The sequence below is a fragment of the Oryctolagus cuniculus genome, chromosome 19 (genome assembly GCF_964237555.1).
Source record: "Oryctolagus cuniculus chromosome 19, mOryCun1.1, whole genome shotgun sequence".
NCBI lineage: Eukaryota > Metazoa > Chordata > Mammalia > Lagomorpha > Leporidae > Oryctolagus > Oryctolagus cuniculus.
Genome location: NC_091450.1, coordinates 31749565 through 31769441, shown reverse-complemented (window position 1 = coordinate 31769441; position 19877 = coordinate 31749565). Strand labels below are relative to the sequence as shown.

At 51.6% G+C, this 19877-nt stretch overlaps 1 protein-coding gene across 3 annotated transcripts in view; it reads right to left on the bottom strand.

Annotated features, from left to right (window-relative positions):
* The window catches only part of CREBBP (CREB binding protein), a 134692-nt gene that overhangs the window by 33160 nt on the left and 81655 nt on the right, over positions 1 to 19877 (bottom strand). For all 3 annotated transcript variants that reach the window (XM_051836278.2, XM_070063983.1, XM_070063984.1), the window contains 11 exons: positions 18441 to 18681; positions 17114 to 17227; positions 9975 to 10217; positions 8278 to 8380; positions 7599 to 7742; positions 6680 to 6797; positions 6011 to 6182; positions 5638 to 5682; positions 3526 to 3650; positions 2764 to 2952; positions 144 to 560 (listed from right to left, as the gene is read on the bottom strand). In XM_051836278.2, coding sequence (XP_051692238.2) covers positions 144 to 560; positions 2764 to 2952; positions 3526 to 3650; positions 5638 to 5682; positions 6011 to 6182; positions 6680 to 6797; positions 7599 to 7742; positions 8278 to 8380; positions 9975 to 10217; positions 17114 to 17227; positions 18441 to 18681 — 1911 coding nt within the window. The remainder of the gene's footprint in view (positions 1 to 143; positions 561 to 2763; positions 2953 to 3525; positions 3651 to 5637; positions 5683 to 6010; positions 6183 to 6679; positions 6798 to 7598; positions 7743 to 8277; positions 8381 to 9974; positions 10218 to 17113; positions 17228 to 18440; positions 18682 to 19877) is intronic.

The window sequence follows — 19877 nt, the reverse complement described above, 5'->3', positions numbered from 1 at the left end:
CCAAGTCGTCTCCTGCCACACAGCCTCAGCAGCCACAGCTGGGAGTCACTGCAGCCCCACGTGGGACACACGTGCTCAGGGTGCGCAGGGTGGCAGCACAACACCTAAGGGCCCGGCCTGAGGAGCAGAGGGAGAAGGCTCACCGGTGTGCTGGGAGGCTGCACATGCACAGGTGTCGGCTGCTGCTGCGATGACTGGGGAGTGGCCACAGACGGGGGCTGCACCGGGGTTTGAGGCTGTGGGGTCACCTGGGCCTGGGATGCTGCCTGCACCGTGGGGGTGCTCTGTGCTTGGGCAGCACTGGGCACGGAGCCAGGAGTCGGGGTAGGCGTCTGCCCGGAAGACGACACAGGGGTCGATGGCTGAGCAGGTGCCGCTGGCTGGGGCGGTGTCATGCCAGGTGGCGGCGGGTGCTGCAGAGACGGCAGGCCAGCGGCCGCAGAGGCAGGAGGTGGCGTCGGGTGCAATGGTGACTGCGTCACTGGAGGGCAGGGCAGCTGGCTGGTCTGGGGCCCAAGCATGTTCAGAGGGTTAGGGAGAGCAGCACCAGGCACCTGCCCCTGAGGGAAGCAAACACACACAGCACGTTCAAGTTCCTTCCCTACTTGAAAATACAGTAATACACTCGAAGACTTAAATGCATGAACATCTTAATCATGGCTTCAAAATAAGGTCTGCTGGTTTCACACAATGTTGCATTTGTAAAAATTCATCGAGCTGCATCTGAGTGTGTACTTCCCGATAAAGTTAACACTACAAATGTTTCTGCTTCCATCTATGTAACTAAAATAACTGTCAAATCTCCTGCCTTCAACAAATGCCTATCACTCTCTATTCATGAGCTTCATGTTCCACAGTGTCCATCGAGACTGGAACGCAGAGAAAGGAGTTTCTTTTTTTAAGAAAAGGTTACTGGAACACCAAAATGGTTCAGTGCAGTGGCTCACCACTGGGGAGACCCTTCAGAAATGTCTGAGGACCTTTTAAAAACAGATTCTGTGCGACTGTCCCAAACAGAAGTTGATAAAACTATGGTTCAGGGCCCCAGAGCAGCCAGCTTTTGTTCCAATAAATAAAAGTTTTCTTGCAACACAGCCATACCCATTCACTTTTTTTTTTTTAAAGATTTATTTATTTATTTGAAAGTCAGAGTTACACAGAGAGAGGAGAGGCAAAAAGAGAGAGAGGTCTTCCATTCGATGGTTCACTCCCCAGATGGCCGCAACGGCCAGAGCTGTGCCGATCAGAAGCCAGGAGCCAGAAGCCTCCTCCCGGTCTCCCCCAGAGTGCAGGGGCCCAAGGTCCTGGGCCATCTTCCACTGCTTTCCCAGGCCACAGCAGAGAGCTGGACAGGAAGTGGAGCAGCCAGGTCTCGAACCAGTGCCCATATGGGATGCTGGCACTTTAGGCCAGGGCATTAACCCACTGCACCACAGCACCAGCCCCCATACCCATTCACTTCTGCATGGTCTATGGTTGCTTCTTTGATAGCAGCAGGGCTGAATAATTAGAGCTAAAACTGTGTGGCCAGCAAAGCTCAAAGTACTCAGTATTTTCTAATGAAGGTATGCTGATCCCTGTTTCAAAGCAATGAAATATTACGCAAAATTAATAATTAGTAATCACTTAGTGAGTTTAACGTGCTTAATGACTTGTTCGGTATTACTTCATGTTAAAAAATTAAAACATGAATTTTATCTTCCTTGGAAGATTTAGCCAGTTTTAACAAAACAAAAACAAATACAGAAGCAGTAACAAGAGATAATAATTTCTAGCCTTGGGTTGATTAAAAAGACTTTTCTCAAAGAAGGGGATAATAATAACATAAGTCTGCTGGCTTAACCTCATCTTGGCAACTGAAAGACACAGAATCCTGGGGCCTTTTTCACTCCCCTTTTAGAAATCCCAATGTCTCAGGCTGGCGCCGTGGCTCAATAGGCTAATCCTCCACCTAGCGGCGCCAGCACACTGGGTTCTAGTCCCGGTTGGGGCACCGGATTCCGTCCCGGTTGCCCCTCTTCCAGGCCAGCTCTCTGCTGTGGCCAGGGAGTGCAGTGGAGGATGGCCCAAGTGCTTGGGCCCTGCATCCCATGGGGGACCAGGAGAAGCACCTGGCTCCTGCCATCGGATCAGCGTGGTGCACCGGCCGCAGCGCGCCAGCCGTGGTGGCCACTGGAGGGTGAACCAACGGCAAAAGGAAGACCTTTCTCTCTGTCTCTCTCTCTCACTCTGCCTGTCAAAAAAATAAAAAATAAAATAAAATAAAAAAAGATATACAAATAAAAAACAAAAAAAACAATAACCAAAAACCCAAATATAAAAAAAAATCATAATCTGTTTCAGTTTTGCATGAGGTATACCCAGAAAGGGTAAGAGGAGTCACAGACAAGACAAGAACGACAGATCAAAGATGCTGACTTCAGATAATGACATGCTGGGGGCCGCACTGTGGCGCAGTGGGTAAAGCCGCCACCTGCAGTGCCGACGTCCCATACGAAAGGAGTAGAAGGTGGCCCAAGTCCTTGGGCCCCTGCACCCATGTGGGAGACCCTGAAGACACTCCTGGTTCCTGGCTTTGGATCAGCACAACTCCGGCTGATTGGGGAGTGAACCATCGGATGGAAGACCTCTCTTTCTCTCTCGCTGACTCTCCTTCTCTCTCTGTTTACTCTTTCAAATAAATAAATCAATCTTAAAAACATGCATATCCTACAGTTCCAATTTCCATGAAGCACAACAGGCTCAGGTCCACAGTGAACGTACCTGCGCCACTCCGGCCTGGGCCGTCGGCTGCCCCATGCTCACACTGTTCACACTCATCGCCCCACTCGATGACGGGAACTGGTTTTGCGCAAGAAACTGGTTCTGAGTGGGCGTCTGGGCCATCATGTTGTTGGCGTGTGCACCCATCATGTTCGGAGGCTGGGGCATTCGAGAAGGAGAAATGGCCATCTACGAGACAACCAGAACCATGAGAGCCACACTGGTGACGCTGAGGGCCGCAGCCTAGAGGAACAGTGCATGCCCCACCCCATGACCACTGCACCATGCCCCACCACATGTGGTGCCCATGTCCCACCCCCCACCCCCATCACCACTGCACACTAAGACCTGCCCAGATTCTGGGCACTTTATAGGCTTTTTTAATCAACCTCTCAAGTGAGCCAACTTCCAACTGTTCTCAGAGCAACCTACAGCATCGCGTCCTGTGACGCTCAAGCTGAGCTTCATTAGGTCTCAAAGTGCTTGACAAGCAGCCTCGGAGGGGGAGCTCAAGTCTACAGACACTGACAACTCCCTGGGGCCAAATCTAAGGCTACTGCTCCATCCTCAGAACTCACCTCCCAACAAAGCTGTGAATTCTTATGAATTCACTATTCCAATAAAATTAACAGCCAAGCGATTCTCGCTGTAGTAATGAAGATGAAAAACCGACAGAGATGGAGGAAACGAGGCCAAGTCAACCTGGCAAGAGCCCCGACGAGAGCAGCCTGCTCGAGCTGGGGCTGCAGGAGGAGCGCTTACCCCTGGGACGGAGCCCATGCTGTTCATCTGCACCGAGTGGTTCATGGGGGAGGCTGCCCTCGGTCCCATGGGTGCTTGCGGCAACTGGACATTCCCCAAGGACATTGGGTTAAATGAATTCATCCCTGTAAAGGCACCCATAACAGTTCATTAGCAAAAACACTCACAGGAAGACAAAATTACAACTCGCCAAGTAAATGCTAAGTAAAACAAGATGGGACTCATGCCATCTCCCCAGCTGGCAGGCAGTCACCCAGGTAATGAGCAAGGAAGAGGCATCCACGTGGTGGTGGTGAGGGTGGTACTGGGTGCAGCGAGTGCCGGCGCAGGGTCAGGTGAAATGAAGGAGGCTGAGGCCCAATCCGGAGGGCAGCACATCACAGAGAGCCACAAAGTAACCAAAGACATGAGGAGGTGCAGGCAAGGGAGAAGGCCCAAGGACCCGACCTAGGCCTCGCTGCCCTCACCCTCTCTGTTTCTTAAGAGCCAGGCAAGCGTCTGAGGTCCCATCCCCACTGCTGAGCAGCAGGCTCCCAGCACCCCAAGGCTTCCGAGCTCCACCACAGGCTTGCGTTTCTTCTTAGGCAACGGTGCCAGACGCGAGCCCCATTTTTATTTGTAAGCGCTCTGAGCATTTACAAAGTGCCCAGGAGTCAGCTGTCACACAGAGAGACTGCCAGCGGATGAGAGGCGCCAGGCCACTTCTAGTTCTAACTTTCTACAACAATTCTGTAACTTCTATTCTCCGAAGATGGCAGTTCCAGTTCGTCATGGGCAGGCACGGGGAATCTCACAGAGTCCTTGTTGGAATGCCTGGGAGGGGTGTCCCGAACACTGCCTCAGAGGCCAACAACCGCCACGCATGGGCGCATTCCTCAGCACTACCTTTAAAGACGTCCCAGAAACAGCACCCCCATACGAGGACTGGTTCCACATCCTCCACCTGAGTCCTCGGAAACGGAAATGCTTCCTCCCTCCCTTACAAGGCTTCTCTCAGAAGAATGTTCCTCCGTCCAATTAAAAAAGAAAAATGCGGGCCGGCGCCGGGTTCTAGTCCCAGTTGCCCCTCTTCCAGTCCAGCTCTCTGCTGTGACCCGGGAATGCAGTGGAGGATGGCCCAAGTGCTTGGGCCCTGCACCCCATGGGAGACCAGGAGGAAGCACCTGGCTCCTGGCTTCAGATCAGCGCAGCACCAGCCGTGGCGGCCATTTGGGGGGTGAACCAATGGAAGGAAGACCTTTCTGTCTCTCACTGTCTATAACTCTGCCTGTCAAATAAATACATAAATAAATAAAAAAGAAAAATGCTAATTTTCTACTTCAGTTAGGTAATTAGGCTTTTTTTTTTTTTTTTTTTTTGACAGGCAGAGTGGACAGTGAGAGAGAGAGACAGAGAGAGAGGTCTTCCTTTGCCGTTGGTTCACTCTCCAATGGCCACCGTGGCCGGCGCATCGTGCTGATCCGAAGCCAGGAGCCAGGTGCTTCCTCCTGGTCTCCCATGCGGGTGCAGGGCCCAAGCACTTGGGCCATCCTCCACTGCACTCCCTGGCCACAGCAGAGAGCTGGCCTGGAAGAGGAGCAACTGAGACAGAATCTGGTGCCCCGACCGGGACTAGAACCCGGGGTTCCGGCGCCGCAGGCAGAGGATTAGCCTATTGAGCCACGGCACCGGCCGGTAATTAGGCTTAATTTATCAGCCAGGGTAAGGACGGGGCTAGGTCACAATCGCACTTGGAAGCCCAGTACCAGTCGCCAGGGGCTGGCTGCAGAGACCCAGTACTGTGAGCCAGTACCACTACCCCGAGGATTCTCACGAGCAAGAAGCTGGAGTCGAGAGCCAGAGCCAAGCACCAAACTCAGGCACGCAGAGGTGGAGTCTCCACCCTGGATTCACGCTGGCCCTCCAAACCCACTTCTGACCTCCCTGGAGACCTTCCCTACACTCTGCCAACGTCCCAGTACAACCGCCACACTACCCACAGAACTAAGCTGTGCTCCTTAGCTAAAAGCAACGCCAAGAAGAGAAGAAGAACTCCACAGGGGAGGGGAAAGCACTGTGACCAGTGTACGACTTGAATGTCACATGCAGTACGCTTTACAGACAGATAAATACCTTGGGAAACCTGCATGCGGGTCACTGGCAGGGACAGGGGCCCATCTGTAACAGCAAACAAAAACAAACCCTGGTTATTTAAAATAATCCTTGAATTAGGAACGGCGAAATTCCTATGAAGGACTTCAAACTTCAAGGACAAAACATTCAACAGATGCAAAAGCACTGATGTTCTGATGGCCAGCGAATCCTCTACGGGCTTCCCACAACAGAAACTCAGCATCCCATATAGCCCAAGGCAGGTGGTCACAGCCACAACCTCACAAACAGCTCTGAGGGGCACGCTCTGGGAGAACACAACTCCACACTCTCACAAACGCAACACAAACCCAGCACGCAGGCTAAGGGCGGGCAGAAGGGCACGCAGTCTTACTTGGAGGCCTGACAGGCTGTGTCGGTGGCATCCCGGGGGGCTGAGCCCCAGGGGCTGGTAAGGCTGGCTGGTTACCCAAGATGCCCTGCTTATGTAAACGTGACCTCCGCTTTTCTTCTAGTTCTTTCTGTATCTTGTAGATTTTCTCTGCTAATAAATGATAGTATTCATCCTAAAAAGCAAGAAGATTCAATATTAACCAGTTAAAACTGTGAAACCACACGTGATTTTTTTGCATGTTCTAACAAACTACGAAGTTTTTTAAAGTGCATTGGTAAAGATGAGTAGAGCATCCAACACAGCTGATCAACCGAAGGTCCAAATCCAGGCTGCCTCCTGGGACCTTGGAGGGCTCTCAGACAGCAGGACTCCGTGACTGATCTCTCCACGGATACTCGCTGACACTGGCAACAACGCGATTACCATCAATACCACCCACCAAGAAAAGGGCAGCCCACAGACCCGAGACAACTCCCTATGCCCATTTCCTACTGCAGCGGTCACACCCGCGGCTCACAGAGGGAGCTGTGCAGGAGCCTCATGTCTTAGGTGGGAAGTCTCCCTGGTCAGTGTCCTCACGGTGAGGCATCCCCCTTGACCACACAGACACAGACACAGCTGTCTCTACTGAAGGGCTGCAGTCAGGTGGCCCTGTGGCAGGCGGCCTACCCTGCTGTTGGCAGACTCATACATGTCCCCTTCCACCTTCTTCGCATAGGCGACCAGGTTCTCCATGCGGCGATCCTTGAGGGCTGCGGGATCAGGTGTTGGGAAGATGGCTTGGACACTGAAAGGACAACACAAGCTATCAACCTGCTTTCAATGCAGTCACACGAGAAGCACAGAGCAGCATCGTGCACCTACAGGAGCAGCAGAGCTGGGAGGAACCTCAGGTATCTCTCGCCTAGTACACGCACACACAAGCCAGACACTCCCTGGAAGCTATCCTGACCAATGCACTCGATCTGTATGTCAAACACAGCAATATCTGGGTATGAAAAAATATGTGCTGCATTTCTTCTAGAATAACATGAGCTCAAATTCCTGACCTTAAACTATTTATTACCAGGAAAAAAAAGAAAAATAACCTCGGTGAGAATCTAGCTGATTAACTTCAACATACAGTAGCTATCTCAAGAAAGCCAACTCCTAACCTTCAGCGTGCTAACCACGTGACAGTGCTGTCATTCCCTCGGCACCCCTCCAGCCGGGTACACTCCAGTTCTTAGGGGTCTCCACCAATACAAGCTTGAGCCATGAAATACGGCGAAGCTCCTAAACTAGTCCCACAGCTCAGACAGCACTGGGGTGCTCTGCCCAGCTGACACGGACTGCAGGTCGTGCCTTCTGCAGAGCCAAGCCAAGGCAAGCCTGCTCTTTCTGATGCCCCTGTCCACGGAGAGCCAGCACTACACTCAGGAATCCCCGGCCTTTCCACGGCACTCGGCACCATGCTCTCTAAAATAAGCACCTGACTTTGCCACCCGGGGACCAGTGGGCCACTCAAGAACAAAAATCACAATCCACCAAACTGCAAGATCATCCCACCGCCATCAGCCACGGGAAGCGAAGCACGGATACCACGTACAGCTTGTGAACCAGATGGCTCCGCAGGTCCTGAGTGACGTGCTCGTGCCAGCCTTTCCGCACCCCGGTACTGGAAGGAGGTGCCGCTGCGGGTATGGTGCTCAGGGTCCCGATGTTGGAGCTGGAGCCATCGTTCATCAGAGGACTAGGAGGGGGACAGGACACGGCATCACCTCCTGAAGTGACGCGGTCACACTCCATCTGCGCAAGGTTCTCTAGCCAGAGAAGCAGCTAATCCATATATATTATATGACTGTATATATTACATTACTATATATATATAAATTGAACTGTTTATCATCTAGTCAACATTCCTAATTTTAAAAAAGAAAACACAGAGTACAAAAAATGCAGTGTATAGGAGTGAAAGGACATCCTGAGACTGATTCCTGCTGAAAGCCCCTGTCTAGATTCCTGCTGAACGGCTGTCTTTCTACTTTTCTTGTTGAACTCTTTATTTGGTGGCACATTAAACCTAGGACTATAAATTAAAAATATGTTAAGATACACTGTCATGCAAAGAGAGGGAGAGCAAAGGAAGGAAACGGCACTCTCCTTCTCTACACACAGTCACCCCATTCAACACACTTCCTCTGCCACACCGAGGGAGGACGCCAGTCGTGCGTGACTGCCAGCGCACTCTGTGCCTGTCGGACAGGCTGCCTGGCACCGGGTCTTACTTGGTGGCTCCAAGGGAAGCTGGAAGAGCGGATTCTGAAATCAGGTTTGGTGGCTGCTGATCTGTTGTCATCCCTCCTGCTGGAATGTTCATAGGGTTATTTCCTTTAACGAAAAAAAGCTGCATTAACTCCCAAGTTCTAAGAAGTTCTGGTAACAGATAAACAGGAACTACAATGGTCACGTGTCGGGTTTGGTAGTGGTGGCTGACACGCAGCGCGTCAGCAGTGACTGCATGGAGGTCTGGGGCCCTGGCGCTGTCGGCACGACCGCTCTGGGGATCATCAGTGAGCAGCTGCAGCCGTCGGCTCGGATTCTGCTGCACCAGAGGCACACCTTGGGCAACCAGGCCGGCCTGCTCCACGCCTTTGTGACTTTTTGTTGATTAAGCATATCAAAAAATAAAGTTCAGGAGCACACTACAGACAGCCAATGTCTATAAGCTTCCTATTAAAGTAAGAACAAGTTGAAACTCAGAAAACATTGTTCCGAATGAGGCCATCCCTGGGTGTGGAGTGACAGCAGGATCCAGCCTCAGGCCTCACGTGTACCATACTTACTCTAGGGAAAGAACGAGACTGACACGACAGGCCTCACTTCACAGACCTCGCTGTCAGCACACGTCTCCATCTCCAGGACTACTGGGCTGGACGCCTGGTGCAGCAGCCAGGATGCCACATGGGACGCACGCGTCCCACTTCAGAACGTCTGGGTCTCAGCCCCAGCTCTGCCTCCAATTCCAGTTTTTTTGAAAGATTTTTTACTTATTTATTTGAGAGATAAGAGTTACAGACAGATAGAGGGAGAAACAGAGAGAAAGGTCTTCCATCTGCTGGTTTACTTCTCAAATGGCCACAACGGCTAGAGCTGGGCCAATCTGAAGCCAGGAGGCAGGGGCTTCTTTCGGGTGTCCCACACACGTACAGGGGCCCAAGCACTTGGGCTATCTTCTATTGCTTTCCCAGGCCTTAGCAGAGAGCTGGACTGAAGAGCAGCCAGGACTCGAACTGGCACTCATACGGGATGCTGGTGCCACAGGTGAAACTTAGCCTACTGTGCCACAGCATCTGCCCACCCCCATTCTTGTGAATGCACACCCTAGGAGGCAGCAGGTGACGGCTCAGGCAGCTGGGTCCCCACACGGACGCAGTTCCAGGCTTGTGGATTCTGCCTCACTCCTCCTGGCTGTTGCGGGCATTTGGTGAGTGAACCAGCACATTAAAGATCTTCTCTTTTTCTCTTACCTCTCAGCCTTTCAAAACAGTAATAATAAGAAGAATAATGTCAATTTAAAGAAAAATAAGTAACAATATGTAGAAAAGGCAAAAAAATATTGCAGAGCTGTGAGCGTAAGTGAGCACGGGCTGGCAGGTCTACTAGAAGCCGGAGACAGACGTTTCTCAGGCTCCTGTTGACAAGCTGTCCGAGTTCAGGCTGCTCACTTCCGCGGTCAATTTTCCATCAAATCAACAGCTGCTGCGGGCCCACACGGGAGTGCAGCCTTGGTCCTGAGTCGCCACTCGGGATGCGGAGCCCCAGGACAGGCTCTGTTTGCAAAGTGTCCAGATGCGCTGGTTTGCTTGGAAACGCTACTCCCTTCACAAGCAGGTAGCCTTGTGAGATAAAAGCTAGGACAACCTAGCTGTTTCCTGAAGGCTTGTCAGCCGCCCGGAGTCCCCGCAAGGGCGGGTGCACCTACCCAGAGGGGTGAGGGTCCGCATCTGCTGGTGGGTCGGGGGCTGTGCTGGTTGCTGGCCGGGAGCCTGCGGCTGCAGCTGCGTCTGCGGCTGGTTCATGTAGGGCAGTCCGAGAGCCGCGTAGGCTCGCTGCATGGAGCTGGGGTCTATGGGATTCGGGTTACTTAGAGAAGTGGCGTTCTGCTGCCCTGTGCCAACAGAGCCAATTGTGTTCTGAATTCCACTAGCTGGAGACCCCAGGATGGCTAGAACAACAGACAGACAGACAAAGGGGAAAAAAAAAAAGGTAAGCAAGAGAGGGAAGCTTAAAAATTAAAATTACTGAGAAGAAAACAGTTTTATCGAGACCACACATGTGCAGCACGAGGCTAGAGGCGGCAGCTGTGCTTAAACAAAGACTCCAGCTCACGCAGGTCCGGCCTGTCAGCAGCTGAGCACCCAAACGCTGAAGGAAGTTCCTGCCTCCATCTTAGGAAGCAGCAGACCATAAAAACGCAGAGATCACTTACTGAAAGTCAACACAGAGTGAAGTCTACAGTGCTAAGAAGCCAGTACTAGAAGGCGGCAACCGTGTGGCCAGGGCGGGGGAAGTGACTGCAGGAGCCGCTCCGGCTCACTGCGGGAACAGGGCTCTCCCACAGGCGTCCTGAGCAGGACAGCATGGGAATCTGTTCCTGACTCACTCTCCTGGTTGGAATTCAGGGATCCCCTGAGGCCTGGCAATTCTCCAGGAGTTTTCACTTCTCTGGGTGCCACCCTGGCATCACTGACACACAGGAGCCAGCTCCCCACACAGCCTTCCGCAGTTACCACCTCCTATGTCTGCCACAGGCCTGCGGCAGCAGCCCCTCGAGATGGCTAACTCCAGGTGAAAGCACACCAGTGTCACACAGGGAACGCCACTGCAAAGGGCTCCAAATCAACTGAGAGGAGAGTCCAAACTCGCCTCTCCTAGGTCATTTCAAGGTTAATCCACTTACCAATATATCTGTCCATTTGTCTACCCACCCACCCATCAATCTCTCTGACTACACAAATACCCTAGACCAGTGGTATGTGCCTTAAAGCAGAAGCTTCAAGCTACAATATGTATCTTTATTCTTAACAGATTATTTTAACTTTCATGAACTTTAGAGTCATGTTAAAAATAGGCAGCTGACGAAGTTGATACTATAATATGTGATTGTGAAATTCATTTAAAACACTGTCACGGCCGGCGCCGCGGCTCAATAGGCTAATCTTCCACCTGCGGCGCCGGCACACCAGGTTCTAGTCCCGGTCGGGGCGCCGGGTTCTGTCCCGGTTGCCCCTCTTCCAGGCCAGCTCTCCGCTGTGGCCAGGGAGTGCAGTGGAGGATGGCCCAAGTCCTTGGGCCCTGCACCCCATGGGAGACCAGGAGAAGCACCTGGCTCCTGCCTTCGGATCAGCACGGTGCGCCGACCGCAGCGCACCAGCCGCAGCGGCCATTGGAGGGTGAACCAACGGCAAAGGAAGACCTTTCTCTCTGTCTCTCTCTCTCTCTCACTGTCCACTCTGCCTGTAAAAAAAAACAAAAAAACAAAAAAACAAAAAAAACAAAAAAAACACCACACACACACACACACTATCACAAAGCCTTTCAAATTCAGAGCACTTTGTCTAACAGTAACATTTTCAGTCATCCATCAGAGGAACCATAATAAACAACTCAAATACTTAGCAGAGCAACTTAATTAAACCAAAATGTGTAAAAAAAATTTCCTGGTAATTACACATTCCATACTATTAACTTTTCTAATAAGGATATTCAGATCTCAAACTCATTAGTGCTCATTAGACACAATTACACACACCAAGCACCTCATTATTATAAATGAAAAGTAGCTCCCAAGGCACACTTTATAACACGCGTGCAGCTGAAGTCACGTACTGCACCTTCACAAGCAGTGTCTCACAGGCCGTGCTGTTCTAAACTTCACTATGTGCTCGTTATACTTCTGAAACCAACGTGCTCAATTTTCACCACAGCCTCCAGCCACACCTCCCCAGTGCCATCTACCACCTCACTGCCAATCCCACGCCCAAGCCTAGGCCCCTTCAGGGAAGCCAGTGTCCTGCAAATTGCCGTCATGGTCAGGCATTTATTTCCTAAATATAAAACTGACTGTATTTTTTATTTTACCAGAAGACAAGCAAGCACTTGGAACTTGGCATTTATTACGACTCAGATTCAAGGAAAATAAATCACAAATAGGAAAGGTCCCTGACATTTAGGCACAATGCAATTTGAAGTCCACATGGAGCTCCCGGATGAAATGATGCAACTATTGAAGGCACCCACCGTGCAGGCAGCGACTGTGGCTAAGGGGTCGCAACGCACCAGCAACCTCAACTCTGCTTCGCAACCTTGAGAAGCGAGCGCTCTGCCCGGCTTTCCCGAGCCCCCTCTGAATCCCCACAGTGCCTCCCGGGTCTCACATTCTGGGTTCACTCTTGGCCTCACTCTCCCCACCACAGACTCTGCAGAAGCACAGGCCGCAGACTTGTGCTGAGCACGGAAGGTGCTGGGAGACAGAGATTAAGTCAGTAAGCACTAGTGCACACAGAACTGCAGCTTGGGACCCTGGACCAGGAAAAAACACAACAAAACAAACCCTCTGCTCATGTCCTGTGCACATCTGGAGGTGGGACTCAGCTTCCCACTTCTCTCGCCCTGGGCCACTGGGCCACGTGAAATGCTGTGCAGAGTCCAGGGCCCGCGGCCTGTCACTTCCCAGCTGCCCAAGCACTATGGTCTAAAAACAGTGATGAGAACAGCGACACTCATTCCCCCGGTGCCCCGAGAAGGCACCGTCTGCAGAGTTTCCACTTCCTTCCCATTTTCTCCTTCCATGTCAAGACCACTTGCTCACTTGGCCATTTTTACTTCTTTTCTCCTGTCTAGCGCTTACGGCAGCGTTTCATGCATCATCAGTCCTCCTGCGTCACACTCCACCCCGCAGGGTCCTGGCACCTGCACGCTGGGCCAGCTTCTTTAAAGACCTCCCCAAACCTCCTCTGCCTCACCATTCTCCTCGCTGTCACTACAGGACGAGCCCACGACCCAGGAATCGGACGGCCGAGCTCCTGTGGAGGCCCCTTCTGTCACCTGCAGCACAGGCCTCCTTCCTCAGCGACCACACGGCGGTTCTGAGATGGCCCTGTGAAACCGAAGCTGCAACTCAAGTGCTCCACTCTCCAGAAAGCCTCCGCTTCCTACTCGTGCCCAATAAAACTGCACTCGGCTTGGAAACGCAACGGAAATGGACACAAATTAAATTTCAGAGCTTTGATGTGGGGTTAGGGGGTGAGAAACTGGAGGGTAGGGTGAGGGTGAGGACAATCACGAAGCAGATGAAACGGCTGCCATCTGGCCGGGGGTCAGGGCTGAAACCTCTACTCACGCAGCCCCAGCACGAGGTCTCACGGGCAGTGAGCACGCGGGCGCAGTCTCACCTCCTGTCACACACACTCAAGCCCTCACACCCAAGCAGGGAAGCCGCAGGAGGAGCAGCACTGCACTGCCCCGAGGGCAGGGAGAAGGCTGCTCTGAGAAACCCGTCCTCCGCCACTGCCCACCACAGGCTCCAGCGTTCTCCCAGGGGGACACAAACACTGAGCAGGCCAGCAGGCTTCCCCAGGAGTGCACGTTTTAAAAAGGTGGATTTCTGACACACAGAACCAAGGAAGGCTTCTGAATAGTCCGAGGTACCTACGAATGGAAGACCCGGCGGAGCTGAGCAGCAAGAGCAGGGATGATGGTGGCACGGGAGTGGAAGCCGCAGCACCCGCGCAGACAGTCCTTGGGGGATTCTGAGATGGAAACCCGCCGTCCTCCAGAGAATGACTCAGATCGCCGCAGTCCCAACACAGACATCTGCCCTTCAAGGCACATCAGATCTTAATGCGCCAGCCAGGTACTGGTTAAAGTCCTAGATTCCAACAGAGGACTGGGATGCGGGCCCACATCTGTGCACTTCCCAACAGCACCTGGAGGGCGCCTGCGTGGCCTGTGTCAGGCCCGTGACGCTTCAGCCGCGAGAAGCCCAGAGGAGAGGCAACTCGAGCTCCCACAGGAGATGGGCTTGGTCCTGTGTCCTCCAGGACCTGTGCACTGGAATCTCCTGGAAGCCAGACATGACTAGCATTAGGTCTGTAATCTCGCAAAGTCCTGAAGACCGAACACAAACCAAATCATCTCCATAACGGATGGACAGCACCAGAGCAATGACCGCAGAGTTTCTAGAAACAATTCAAACAGAAAGCAAACATAACCTCCATGTAGGCCAAAAGATGGCCTGGGTTTCACCTCAAAGAACATCAGGTTACCATCACAGGTAATTCTGCCAAGTTCCCTCAGTTCAGACAGGAATTACAAAAGTGAGAGTGGAAGCATGCTGACCAAGAAAGTGTGCAGGGGGTGTGATCTTTGTGGGCAACACAGTCCCAAAAGCTGCGTCCCAGCTCACCCTGTGCCATCCTACGTGAGCAGGCACCACAGGGTCCCTACAAGCCGCAGTCTGTCTGTGAGTGACCTCGCTTGTACAGGAACCTGAGTCCGGTCAGACCTGTCCCCCGGCAGGCTCTGCACTGTGCTAACACTGTTCCTGCAGCCTAGAATGTTCTTCCATCGTTGTTCTGTTCAAACTGGACTCCATAAGCCCTACCTTTCTGCCTAGGTAGCACCAGCTGGCCCCGGCCTCAGGGCGTGTGTGAGCTCCTCGCCAGCTCAGGCCCAGGGATTCGCGTATCTTCTACACCGGCCTTCGGCTGTCAAGTCAGCTCCACACTTCCCTGCATTCCTAAGCCTGGGTGCATATACCATAAGCACCATTTGTTCTAGCAGAGGGGAAGCTACAGAAATCCACGGAAAGGATGTGGTAACAGCCTTCTCACTCACAGAACTCTATACCCATAACCTATGGTGCTAGAGAAAACACACTGAAGCTGAAACCGAATTTAACAAACACTGAAAATTTTAGAGTTTTCATTTCTTTCATAAAAAACCATCAAATCTCACACAAAGTTCATTTAAATCTTCCTGTTATTTTATACTAAAAAAACTGTCCTGGTAACACCTTGCGTTCTGACTAGTAGAGATACTGTGGTTTACCACTTGAGAGAGCAAGCAGCAAATCAAGGTTCACAACACTCACAGTCACAGGCTGCTTAGAGACAACAACAACAAAAACCCAAAAAACCACATTACTTTTTCGTCTCTCTCTCTCTCTCTCTTTTTAAATAGAAACCACGTTAAATGTTTCTTAAAAAGAGAAATCTCAAAAGTATGCAAGTCATGGCTCTCAGGACATACTAAACACAGAAGATCCCAGAAAAGCGACATTCCCAAATTAAAAGTTCAGAAAGAAACCCTATCTCTATTCATGCACCTCATCTCATACAATACAAGCTTTTCAACGGCTTACACTGGGGCCACTACTGAAATGTGTCCTCAAACATGAGAAATTTAACCACGGCAACGTACTAGTCTTGAAAAAAAGGTTTCACAGTAACTGAGATGAAAAACACATAGCACCCCATTGGAAGTACTGTGCAAAGCTCTGTTTCTAAAAGACTGATTTCAGAACTTCACTTTATAAAGTAGGAGACGTCCAGGAACTGTGAGTGATTGAAATTTTGGCTGATCAAAGATTAAGTTTACTGAATAAAGAAACTGACTTCTAAAGGAAACCTCCTGGAGGCCGGCGCTGTGGCGGAGTGAGTAAAGTCACCGCCTGCAGTGCCGGCATCCCATATGGGCGTCGGTTCAAGTCCCAGCTGCTTCACTTTCGATCCAGCTCTCTGCTATGTCCTGGGAAAGCAGTGGAAGATGGCCCAAGTCCTTGGGTCCGAGGGAGACCCAGAAGAAGCTCCCGGCTCCTGGCTTCGAACAGCGCAGTTCTTGCCACTGCGGCCAACTGAGGAGTGAACCAGCAGATGGAAGACCTCCCTCTCTCTCTCTCTTTCTCTGCGTAACTCTGACTTTCAAATAAACAAATACATCTTTTTAAAACATGAATAAATAAAGGAAAGCTATTTGGGCTGCAGGACAGGAGGGTGATGGCCAGAGCGAGGCACCCTGGAGCCAGCTGGCCTCACCTAAGGGGACGGTGCCTCACGCTCAGGGCGCTCTCAGAAACAAAGCGCTCCCCCGGCCTTCCCTGACCACAAAGAAAAGCAGCACAGGCTCTCCAGGCAGAGGCGGGGTGGAAGACGATGGTCGAGAGGCGTGAGGGAGCGAACACTTAAGACACACATACAGGAGGCTGCACAGACAACATGGAGGAAGACTCTGAGGCAGCGGCTCTGGCTGGAGGGTGGTGTGGGTCCAGGGCCAGCTCTTAGCTATGCAGACTGAGGGACACAATCGGAGACCACAGTGTCACCTCTGAAATGACAGCAAAAGACTTAAAAATGGAAGGAGATGTCCACCCTCCTCACTGCCCCAACACCTACAATGGCAGGAGAGCCCCCCCCAGGGGGCGGGGGGCGTGTACTGGCCTACTGAAGACAGGGCTCACTGCATGACGGCCACGCTAAGGTGTGCAGACACCTGAAGATAGCCAATGATAAGAGTGAGCAGGACAGGCCTGTCCTGGGGCACAGGCACCCAACCTGAAGCCCGAACGAATCACTGTGGAAGGAGGTCTGGGAACCACGGCACTGAGCGGGAGGGCAAACCTTCCCAAACTCTCCCTGTGGGCTTTGACCCTGATCCAGCCTGTCTCACAGAACCTTCACAGCTCACTTGGCGTGAGGGACTTCCAATTGCAAAAGTGTCCCTCTAATCCTCCTCCCACACCCCACCTTCACCACTAAGTGCCACGGTGTTCACAGCTTCACAGTGCGTATCTCTCAGGAAACAGCAAGTCTCTGGGTCAGCTTTGGATCGAGGGACTCTGCTGTTTGGCACTGCTTCAAGTGCGTGTCTGCAGGAGTGCGGGCAGTGAGGGGCAGCCCAACGCTACCAGACCCTTCTCCTTCCCTCTGAGCTACCCTCTCAGCTCCCTGTCCGCCCTACCTCACCCTGCACGCTCTGGCTGGCAACCCCTGCCCACTCCCTGCCTACTCTCCACAGCCTCTACGCTCATCTCCAAGCTTCTCTGTCCCCGTGCTCACTTACTTTGTTGGTTTCGCTTGTCACTGGCATTTTTCAAAGGGAGGCAAACAGGACAGTCATGTCGTGTGCAGTTCTTCCAATGAGAGATGATTTGTCGTGAAGATGCACAATGGGCAACTATGACCAGAAAAACAACGAGATGTTATTTTTCTATCCAAATCGTCACACTTTCAATTACACCTAAATTATAATGCCAGATTCCATAAGAAAATGGTATCAAGTATAACCATAACACAGTATAGGTGGTCCTCAACTTACAAACAGACTATTTTTCAAAAAGTTTGTAAGTTGATTACTGAGAATTCAAAAACAAAAACAAAAACAAAAAGAAAGCTTTCCCACAGAAGCAATGTTATGAATGATGGGTGATTAAGTCTTGGCCCACAAAACAAAACAGCAATTAATCAACCCAAAATACTGAACATAATCATGAAAGTAGAGTAAATGTAGTTTTGTAATACCACCAGTGAAAACAACAATGTTAAATTATGTTTAAGATGAAACTATCTCAACATTACAGCTGCAGAAACTGAGGAAGCAGCAGAAGGAAGTCTGTGGCGATTTGGAAGGGGGCGGGGCTGGCGTGCAGTGCTCTGGGGACAGCGTCCCGAGCCTGACACAGCGCTCGTCTTCTGAAGGTCTGACCTCACCCTGCTCTGCTTCTTCAGCTTCAGGTTGCTCTGGGGACTCCCAAACAGCACAACGGGGAGAGGGAGCCCAGAGACAGATTTCCCCAAGGTCATGAGCACAAGAGAAGGAGAGAGACGAAGACGAGAGCAAAGCCGCTGAGAGGAAGCACGGGCTCTGGGGGAAGCGAGGTGTCGGCTACCAGGGGGTCGGGCGCGTGCTGAGCCTCCTTCGCCACCTCCCCAGGGCTGCACAGTACACAGTTCCCACGTCACTGCCAGCCACTAGGACATCATCCCTGTCAGCGGAGCAGCATCAAGCGCAGGGCAGAGGAGCAAAGAAGTGCCCGCGGAGACGGGGATCCGCAAGCAGACACAAGACAGCTGATCAGCGTGCAGGGAAGGGCGTGTGCCCACATCTGCATGCCCTACATCCGCTGCCCAAGAGAAAGCCACGAGCTAGACATTTACAACAAACAGTACTCGAGAAGTGACAGCTGTCTTCCATGAGAAAGGACAGAGGAGAGGACAAGTGCAGGGCCCAGCCTTTCTCCTCCGCGGGGCTTTCCAGGACACCTGACTGGCAGGTGTGGGGAACCTGACGGCTGTGTGCCCTAGGTCACTCCACGGAGAGCTAAGCACTGACCACGAACACGGGCAGATTCCATCCCGACCTGCGCCGTGAGTCAGAACACAGCACTTACCTTGGCAGGCTTTCCCAGCCTGACAATGTGTCATGTGATTCAAGACATTCTTCATGGTTCGACAGTGAGGCAGAGAGCAGGCCCGAACCTCCCCATTCGCTTGTTCTCGTCTCTGACATTTATGAGCGTGAAGCAGTAGAACCAGCTGCTGCTGTATCAGCTTGCGTTTTTCAGGATCTGCAGTGGGGCCAGTTGCAATTGCTTGTGTGGGTACAATTCCCACTGATGTTTGCATCTGGGACTAAAATAAAACAAAATAATAACAACATTTTGGTAAGCTTTCAGAGTTCCAATTCACAGTCATTGATTATTTCCCAAATGTAAAAGCTGATGGATCATGTCGGCCACTGGGAGAAAAAGACCTGTTCTCTTCACTCCAACGGCAACTTTAAGATACAGAAGTTCAGAAATCAACCTGTCCAACAGAAGGCTGATTCCAGTTCACCTGCACACATTTATCATCCGGGCAAGAAAATGGCACTTAGTTCTGACTGCAGCAGCAAAACCCAACTCAGCCTCCAACACAGAGCAGCAGAGGGCTGGGGCACCTGGAACTGCTGTTTCTGCGTGTCCCAAACGGCCACACACTGGCTACTTCACTGGTTCCATCTAATGAAAAAGAATGCAAAGCCCGCGCAACCTCTGCTCACTTCGAATATCTGATGCAGCAGAAAGGGTCCGCACCTCCTTTCAGACCTCAGTGCCACGTGCCCAGGACAGTACGTGCAGCCTGTGTCACCGCGGTCACCGCTCTGAGCAGACACCACTCATCCTAACGTCACCAGCCACAGAGGGAATGCTTTCTTAAATTACAAAACACTCTGAATTTCATTAAAGTTCCACTCAGACATCGGACGATTTTTTTTTTTTTAAAGCATTTGGTGAGCTGCTGAAGACACAGAATAGTTTTTTTGCTTTTGTCTGTCTGAATACCAAGCACACCTCTGAACTGCTAAGAAAATGCAAGTGGTCACCAGAAACCTACAGAGCAGGCTCACCCACACCACAGGGGCTTCCAACCTTCTCTTCAAACACAACTCCCACTACCTCCCCTGAATTAGACCTCACCCTGCTTTTATTATTCAAACACCAAAACCTTATCTGCAACTACGAGGTAAAAACTATCAAAAAACCTTTCTTCCTGGACGGGAGTTTGGCACAGCAGTGAAGACGCCACGTGGCACAGTCACATTCCACATGAGGGCCTGGGTTCAAGCCATGGCTCAGTCCTCATGCCAGCTTCCCACTCACGCACACCTGGGAGATAGGCACTTGGGTCCCCATCAACCACACAGGAGACCTGGACTGAACTCCCAGCTTCTGGCTTCATCCTGGCCTCGTGCTAGCCCCAGCTATTTATGCACAATTGGAGAGTGAATGTATGCATATAACTATTTGTTTATTTCTCTGCCTTTCAAACAAATACATTCTGAAAAA